The 9,151-nt window shown below is 53.8% G+C and overlaps 1 protein-coding gene across 5 annotated transcripts in view; it reads left to right on the top strand.

Moving 5' to 3' along the window:
* The window catches only part of hivep3b (HIVEP zinc finger 3b), an 85,961-nt gene that overhangs the window by 61,596 nt on the left and 15,214 nt on the right, over positions 1-9,151 (top strand). For 4 of the 5 annotated variants that reach the window (XM_083761241.1, XM_083761240.1, XM_083761239.1 and 1 more), the window contains 3 exons: positions 2,319-4,668; positions 5,968-6,299; positions 6,594-8,247. In XM_083761241.1, the coding sequence (XP_083617367.1) occupies positions 2,697-4,668; positions 5,968-6,299; positions 6,594-8,247 (3,958 nt within the window). In that variant the 5' untranslated portion in view covers positions 2,319-2,696. The remainder of the gene's footprint in view (positions 1-2,318; positions 4,669-5,967; positions 6,300-6,593; positions 8,248-9,151) is intronic. The other variant, XM_083761243.1, reaches the window with a different exon arrangement.

Below are 9,151 nucleotides of genomic sequence, written 5' to 3'. Positions count from 1 at the left end.
ACATGTAGGCCTTACTTTCCACTTTCACTGCTGACTGAGTAATTAAAATATAGTCCCTTCTAGTCGCCACCTTCCCGTTTCCCCTTCAGGGTCAGATCAGATTAAAGCCCAGGCTATGATTCCAATTCCAATTTATTTTGATCCGTTGCCATGGCGCTGTGGCCTGGTGTGTGTCCAGGTGTTGGTTGGTGCCATGCATGCCGGCCGAGAGCCAGAACCTAGAACCCGCTCCGGTTCCTGCAGTGTAGGCCGGTCCTGAGTCACATGATATCCGCTCAGAGTTTTTAATGCAGTCTGTGTGTGAGTGTGAGTGTGAGTGTGAGTGTGAGTGTGAGTGTGAGTGTTTAAGTACCAGCGTCTTAAGGATGCTATTATACAGCTTGGTTACAAATGTAAACTAATTGTGTTCATATTTGGAAGCCTCTGTAATGTCCATAAATCAATTGTGAGATGCCTGCAGATTGCAGGAATGCCCAAGCCCAGAGCTATAAGGCATCGGCACAATTCTGTTCAGTGTCTGCAATAATCGTCATATGGAGGAGGCGATGCTTCCTGTACCCGTGATCTGAAGCACTGCTTGTTGAGTTTTCCGAGTGTGTGCATCTACTATTGTTTGTGTTCAAGAAAATGACATTACAATTTTTGTTGTGTTGCATGTGCCTGTCTAATACAGTGGTTCTCACAGTGGGGTCCTCGAGGGGGTTCCAGCTGAATTATTTAATATAGCTTCAAAATCAGTGTAACCACTTTAACCATATTTTATTTCAGTAATTATAAATTTGGCTTTAACTTTTTATTTTTATATATATCGTTTTTTCCTCTATAGTTTCCTCCATAATCCAAATTGAAATTTGAATCCATTAAAATCTGTTTCCTTTTTAAAATAATACACTAAATGGCTACGTTGGATCGTATACCCGCCACAGCCTGAAATGAGAGCGGCGTGCGCTCATGTGGCGACGGCGACGTGGCTGCCTGGCAGCCGCTCTCATTACAGGTGAGGTCAGACCAATAACATGGTGCTTAAATGCAATTAAGTGTGCTAATGATCTCATTACAGCTCGCTGCCGCTCACCGCACCGAATATTAGAACAAGAAGTTCAGCCTCGATGAGTCCGGATATAATATGATAAGAGAGAGAGAGAGAGAGAGAGAGGGTCAATTGTTAACCCATTTTGGACTGAGGTCGATAAAAAAAGGCTTCTAAATCCTAAAAAGAATCTGAAAAACACATGTTTCTGTGTCAGTGGTGCTCAACCTTTTTCATGTCAAGGACCCCCAGAATTATCTCTATTGGGCCACGGACCCCCATCTCAAAATATGTAGTTCCAGGGACCCCCCAGAAGCAAATATTTTAGTTAAAAAATTTCGCTCTGCCCAGGCCGTAGCGTAACGGTCTGGGCACCGGACTGGTAATCCAGTCGCAGTGTGCCGCGGGTTCGACTCCCGGACCCGACACGGCCTTTACTGCATGTCATCCCCCCATCTCTCTCCCGTTTCCTGTCAGCCTACTGTCTGTCCCTTCAAAAATCAATAAAAAAAGGCGTAAGCCGCAAAAAAAATATATATATATCTAAAAAATTTCGCTCTGAAATATATATTCAAAGATTTGCGGATATAGCAGATCTACAAGCTCATAGAGCGCCACCGAGTGGCGCGCTATGAGCTTGTAGATCTGCTATATCCGCAAATTTTTCAATAGCTACATTTTAACATAATGTTTAAAACGCCAAAAGAGGTTCCCGCCCAAAATGGGTTAAAGACGGAAGTGGATGAGGATGAGGACTAATGACTCTGGCCTTTCTCTGTATAAGTTATAACACTCCCTCCCGGCTGTTTAGCATGAAAGTGGCAGCGTTTTGGTCACACTCCCCCCTTGGGAATATATGCTTTGCCGCGGACACCCATTTGAAATGAAAAGATTTTGTGCCAGAGACCTCCAGAAGAGATGATTTTATGTTTTATGAAATTGAAAATATGAAAAAAATCACTCGCACACAAAGAATATGCAGATTTACTAGTTCACAATGTGTTGTATTGTGATGCATTGTGAGCTTGTAGATAGCCTGCCTTATTATTTTATAGCCATAGTATAAAACGGAGTTAAAGTAGTTAAAGTGGTACCCATTCATTAAGGACCCCTGAGGGGGTCCCCGGATCCTACTTTGAAACCCACTGGCATTTGTACTGTAAATCATCACTTATGGAGGATATATCCGACGGCGCTGACAAGTAAAGGGTATGCAACAGTCACCTGGGTGTATTTTTACATTTCGGTGACTCACAGCTTCCTCGTCTTGCTTTTTTTTGTTTTCCAGAGCCTGTTATGAGCTGAACGGTGGATTCTGCCAAGACGCCGCAGAAGAAGACATGCAGAGAGGACGGTGGCGGAGCCATTACATTAAAAACACAGCTCGTTCTGGATGGGAGACGAGCGTCTCAGCGCAGAGCAGAGCCAGCATCTATGCGTACCTGCATCCTCGCACCTCCGGGGCACCTTTTAACGATGCCTTTCTCCGCCCTCTCCGGTGACTTTTGGCCGGCGCCGCACGGGTCCTCCCTCTGTCTTTGTGATTCACGACTCAGCCAGTCCATGTTCCCCCATGCCCCTGACCTCCCTGCCGCCATGCGGCCAGCTCCATGAGGCTCCCAGAGCCCGACCCCCTGTTTGTCCCTGAGGCCCCCCTCCCCACTCCATGGAGGCAGAGTCCAGCCGTCCGGCCGATGGGGAGCGCTCCGGACGGCAAGAGCATCGGCCGTCGTCCGCCGAACCGGTGCTGCAGCCTCCCAACCCACGCAGAGGAAGCCTGGGGCGTCTCCACCAGCACCGGCAGCCCAAGCGCAGTGACCTGCTGCTGCGGCTGCAGCAGCAACAGCAGCAGGCGGTGGCGTGGCAGCACTCGGACAGCGCGGGTCCCTCGGGAGGAGGCAGCTTCCTCTCTCCACAACCGTCCTCCACCTCGCCGCACTCCTCCGGGTCCTCCTCCGCGCGCAGCGAGCAGCACGCCTCCCCGGGCCTCCAGCCGCAGCCCAGCCAGGAGGCGGGTGGCCCGGAGGCGGGCGGCACGTCCAGGCGGGGGGACAAGAAACCCCAAAAGCCGGGGAAATACGTGTGCACGTACTGCGGCCGTCCGTGTGCCAAGCCCAGCGTCCTCCAGAAACACATCCGCTCCCACACGGGGGAGAGGCCGTACCCGTGTGCCCCCTGTGGATTCTCCTTCAAGACCAAGAGCAACCTGTACAAGCACCGCAAGTCCCACGCACACCGCATCAAAGCGGGCCTGGCGTCCAGCCGCGACGAGCCCAGCCTGAGTGGCACCGAGGCCGGGGGCCCTGGAGAGGAACCGGAAGAGCCCACGGAAGGCGAGAGTACAGACTCTGAAGAGGAGACGGGGGAGCACCGCCACAGGGAGAAAGCAGGCCAGAAGAGAGGCAGTCAGGAGCCGCCAGTGCCAAGAGCCCCCGCGGAGGCCCCGAGACCCGAGGACTCCCAGGCGGTCAAACAGAGGCTGGCCATGAGGCTCAGTGAGAGGAAACGTGGGCCCCTGGGAGCCTCTCCCGACAACACCCCCTCCTCTTCCCTCTCCACCTCCTCATCCTCCCTGGGCCCCGGCAGCAAAGGCAGCACGGAGTCCGGCTACTTCTCCGGCTCGGGCTGCAGCACCGAGCTGTCCCAGGTCAGCCCCCCCAGCGCCAGTGCCAAAACGTACGCCGAGATCATCCTGGGGAAATACGGGCGTCTGGGAGGGCAGGCGCGCGGTGGCCCCCTCCAGCAGCACCTCCAGTCCTCCTCATCCTCCGGGGCCGACGAGAAGGCCCAAGTCATCGAGCACATCACCAAGCTCATCACCATCAACGAGGCCGTGGTGGACACCAGCGAGATCGACAGCGTCAAGCCGCGGCGCTCCTCTCTGTCCAGGAAGAGCAGCTCGGAGTCCGCCAAGCTCGGCGCCCCTAAAGACCCCTACGCGTACGACCCCAAAGGGGAGGCCCGGGGCCTCGACTCCGCCCGCGACCCGTCCGCGGTGCCTCTGTTCAGGAGCCACTCGGTGCCGTCGTCGTCCTCCAGCCGGGCGGAGTCGTGCGCCCCGGCGGCGTGCACCCTGTCCCCGCGAGGCCACCCGCTCAGCCACTCCCTGGACGAGCAGCAGGCCATGGTGGCGGGGATGAGGGCGGGCCAGCACGCCCAGCGGTTGCTGAAACGCCAGCCCGCCATAGAAGTCCCGCTAGGGGCGGAGCTGCTCCTGGAGGGGGCAGGGCCATCTTCCTCCTCCTCCTTCTCCTCGGCCAGAGGGGCGGAGCAGGAAAGAACACCACAGCATCACCCCCACCAACAACAACAACAACAACAGTTTGAGTGTGCGGCATGTGGCGCCCGCTGTCAGGAGAGAGCGAGCTATGAGGCCCACCGTGCCGCCTGCCCCGGGCAGCCCAGGCTGGAACCAGAGCGACGGGACGTCGGCGGGACGCAGAGGGAAGACCGCCCCCAGATGATGCACTACAAGTTCAGAGCGCTGGCCATGGCGGTCCGGAAGCGGAGGAAAGAGGAGAGCCTGGAGGAGGACCCTCCTAGCCCCCTGCAGCAGGACCCTCCCAGCCCCCTGCAGCCAGGCTGCAGCCCCCTGCAGCCACCGGGCTGCTCCACAGCAACCAGCCACACCCCCTCAGGTTGGTTCAGTAGAACGATATCACCTCTGTCGGGTGGAAACCTCATTATATCCAAAAATGTTACTTTTCAGGATTCAATTTCAAAAGTAGCAGATCTCACAAGCTCGAAACGCAGCGTGATTTTCAAGCTTGTGGATCTTCTACTTTTGATGCTTTGATGTACAGTATGATTATGTACAGTAAGATACGGAAAAACTCAAAAAGTTATAATATGGAGATGAGATATCCCTTAAGGCTGCAACTATCAATGCCGCAGTGCCGCCAACTATATATATCAATTTGGTCGTCCTTGGCACGAAGGACAATGGTTTGAGAACCATTGATTTAAAAAACATTTTGTAGAATCTGCCTCAAGTCTTAACGGGTGAACTCTGGGAGAGTAAGAATGGTGTTTACACTCTCAGAGTTAAATTAAATGAAGTTAATGAACACTGTGCAGAAGGAACGGATGCTCTGGGGGTGTTTTGTCATGTTTAGTCTGGCAATACACTGCAGACATTTGAATTGCTAAACAGAAGTTCCCTGCAAATTAACATCAGTATTAACATAAACGGCAGAGCGCTTCCTCTTTGATGTGAAGCACCAAACAAACATGGAAATATGAACAGATAGCAGAGCTGCCTTATGGAAACACCACTGTATACCATTATATAGCTAAAGTCTATTATAAAGGTGCTGTAAAGTGATATATATATTTTTAATATTAAATAAGTGCTCTATGCTATATTTTGTTTGTTCAGTAACAGCGGTTACTCCCCAGCTCTCCAGCTCTTTTAGCAAACAGAAAATACATGTACATTTTCTGTTTACCAAAGAGCTAAACTCTGTTTAGCTATGATCACCATCAGAACATAGAGCTTTATTTTGAACAACACCTTTTTGTTTAACCAGAAATATGCCTTTCTTATTTGTTATTAGGCCTGTCACAATTATTACATAATTGCCAAATCGCAATTATTTGAACTAGTCGCAATAATGTCTCGCATAATCATCCTAATCACTTCAATTCCATTCCAATTTTCCATACATTTTTCGAAATACTTTAAAAAATAGAGGATATAACACATCGGCAAGATCAAAAGAAGTCACACGTTTTAAGCTTGTATTTCCACTATTCAGTTATTTGTCATACTGTATATGCCCTGTGCACCTTTGTTGCTAGCATGCTATTTAACGGATGCTAACTAGCCCATTCAGGGCGGGAACCCCTTTTGGTGTTTTAAACATTATGTTATAGGTCTGCTATTTATTTTTATCGTGAGTAAGAGATGTCCTAATTGTGGTTTGTGTCGTTGCTAGGCGTTCCCTTTCAGACTGAGCCCACACACCAGGACAGGAAGGGCGTGTCCGTCATCCAGCACACCAGCTCCTTTGAGAAGCAGGAGAGCATGATGTCCGCCGAGGCTCCGCCTCACCACGACGCCCCCCCGCCGCCGCAAGAGAGTCCCGCCGCTCCACCGCAGCAACAAGCTCCGCCCCCACCGCCGCGGCCCAAAGCCTCGGCTCCCCCCACCTCCTCCCCCCGCCTCCAGCGCCAGCCCAACATCCAAGTGCCGGAGATCCTTGTCACCGTGGAGCCTGACACCGACATGCCATCTGTGTCGCCCCCCGCCACGGTGCCCTCGTCCAAGGTACGGGACTATTCCAGGAGTTAGCGCTTTGGCTGTTCACGAATAATCGCGAAGCACGTTTATTTCATATACAGCAATGATTTTCTGCAGAAATAGTGAAAGTAGCCGATCTGCATTTGGTTCTCAAAGTGGGGTCCAGGGGTTGAGGTGGTCCCCAGCTAAATGATTGATAGTTAGGGACCCAATTGACCCTTATGGGTCTGTAACAGTGTACAATGGGGTCCCTGAGAAATTAAAAAGTTGCTATAGAGCCACACCGAAAAATTCTTCTCTTGTATGTTGTTCTTCTCCCAGGAGCCAGAGAAAGGGGAGGAGTTCCAGTGGCCGCAGCGCAGCCAGAGCATGGCCCAGCTCCCCGCCGAGAAGCTGCCACCAAAGAAGAAGAGGCTCCGCCTGGCCGAGGCCTCACAGTCGTCGGGCGAGTCCAGCTTCGAGTCGACAAAGTCCGTGCCTCGCAGCCCCAACCAGGAGGGCAACGTGTCCTACACCTCGTCCCTCCCCACCTCCTCCGTGGAGGAGGCCCAGGGGAGGTCCAGCGGCCAACAGGGTTCCCAGATGCTGACGGTGCCTTCCTCGTCCTACCAGAACCTCCAGGGCCAGCGTGAGATGCGGCGCTCGGCCTCGGAGCAGACCCCGGCCAGCCCGCAGCAGGCGGAGCAGAGCGCCGAGGCCAGGAGCAAGTCCTTCGACTACGGCTCGCTGTCCCCTCAGCACCCTGCGTCCGCCTGGAAGGAGCGGAGGAAATGTCTGCTGGTGAAGCACGCCACCCTGGGGAAACCCGAGCGGGAAGAACCCAGAGCGGAGAGCCCTAAATCCGGGCCCTTGTACTCCGGCCACCCCGCTCGCTACTCGCCTGAGGCCGCCGCCGGCCGCCTGACCCCCGAGGCCATAGGGAAGACCCTGCAGCTGTTCCAGCCTCACGCCCTCCCTCTCTCTCGGGGTGTGCTCGCCCTGCAGCCCAGAGCCTGGGAGGGGTTCCCTCATCGGCTGCTCCCCGCCCCCGATATGGTGATCTCCGAGGTCCTGTCCGGCTCCGCCCGGATCGTCCAGAGAGCGTTCCTGCAGTCGCACGCTCCCCCTCCGCCCATACGGGTCCACCCGGCGCAGATCCACATGGCCGAGCGGCTGGGCATCCCCCTCCATCAGCTCCCGCCGTCTCTCCTCCCCATCCATTTCCCCCCGGGGTCCGGCGCTGCGTACCTGCCCAGACCCTCCAGACTCACCATCCAGGTCCCGTCCAGCTCCTCCATGTCTCCCCCTGCTCACCTGGTCCCTCGCTCCTCCTCCTGCCAGTCGCGGCCGGTCATCATCACCTGCCTGGCCCAGCTGACACCGGTGGTGTCCCTGGTGGTGCCGGTGCGTCTCCAGGCCCACATGCCCCACTACGCCAGCGCCATGGACACCACCCTGTCCCAGATGCTGGCCTCGTCCGCCCGCTCCCAGGATCCCATCTGCTGCACCACCATGGTCATCATGGGTCACCTGGACAAGATGCACAGGTCCTACCTGAAGATCCCGGACATCCCGGACATCAAGAGCTACCTGCCGCTGTCCCTGGCCTCCGGCTCGGGCTCCGACGAGGGCTGCTGCTACGGCCCCCTGGGGGCCGGGGGCAGCAAGCGCATGCTGTCCCCTGCTGCCAGCCTGGAGCTGAGCACCGAGGCCCAGAGGCACCAAAAGAGGGTGAAGGAGGAGGAGGAGGAGGAGGAACAGAAGAGGGAGGGGGAGCAGGAGGAGGAGAAAGAGAGCAAGGCCATGGGGAGTAAACTGGAAGAGGACGAGGAGGAGGAGAAGGGGGCCGAGGTGGCCAGTGTGAAAGTAGAGGGGGACCAGAAAGAGGAGCCGCACGTGCCAAAGGAGGAGGAGGAGGAGGAGGAAGCTACGAAGGAGGCCAAGCCAAAAAGGGAAGAGGAGGTGACTGTGGTGCAGCAAGAGGGCGTTGGTACAGGTAGTAATAATCACCTGGTCACAATTATTTGAGCTAATATCAATAATCGCTATTGATCGATTGATTACTTTATTAGTCAAAGATAGATAAACATCACAGAAGTACAGTAACACTTGGACTATAAAAGGATAACACTAAAAGGTCCTGGGGACATTGTGGTCCTGACTCCTGTGTTCAATTCATCAGCAGAATATAAAAACATTTATACATTGTCATCAAAAAATACATATAATGTAGCTATATTTACAGGAGAAAAAGTTAAAAGAAAAAGAAACTGTTTGGCAGTGTATGTTTCCTCATCAAGGAGATGTAATATCGCAAGGTACGAATGTAACTATGGTTATGTGAATTCCTGGATGACTGCCAGTAGGCAGTAAACAATAGTGAATATGCCTCTCGCGCTCCGCGCAGGTCGAGTCTTTATATAAACAAAGTCATGTGACGTGTAGGCTGCCCGTGCGTCCCGGTAGGCTATATAAGCACGTGACAGCCTCTTAAGAATCTTCTCTGATTGCTCTGAGCGTCTAATATCCTGTGTTGCCTGAATGTACAGTTGCAACGCGCGGACTGGACACATTAAGTGGGCCCTTTCCTCCACCTCGGATGTAAACGGGGGAGGATGGAATCCCGCCAACTATATGGCCTGGTTAACATAATCGGGGGCAGAACCTTAGGCAAAAATGACACATTTGGCTAAAGTGTGACCCCAGTGCCGCTAGCCTTCCACTGAAGCGTGGAGCTCACTCACACGCTTAGCTGTCGTAACTGCTAACAGAAAGACAGTCTTAATCGATAAATTGCTCAAGGACGACCCAGCCATAGGCTCAAGGGCGCCCTGCTCAATGCCCGCAGGACCAGAGGTAGGTCCCAAGCTGCAGTATGCCTCACCCTAGGGGGGTGTAAC

Source organism: Protomyctophum parallelum, assembly GCF_964188405.1.
Source record: "Protomyctophum parallelum genome assembly, chromosome: 3".
In the NCBI taxonomy this organism is placed as follows: Eukaryota; Metazoa; Chordata; class Actinopteri; order Myctophiformes; family Myctophidae; genus Protomyctophum; species Protomyctophum parallelum.
This window is presented reverse-complemented; position numbering and strand designations above follow the sequence as displayed.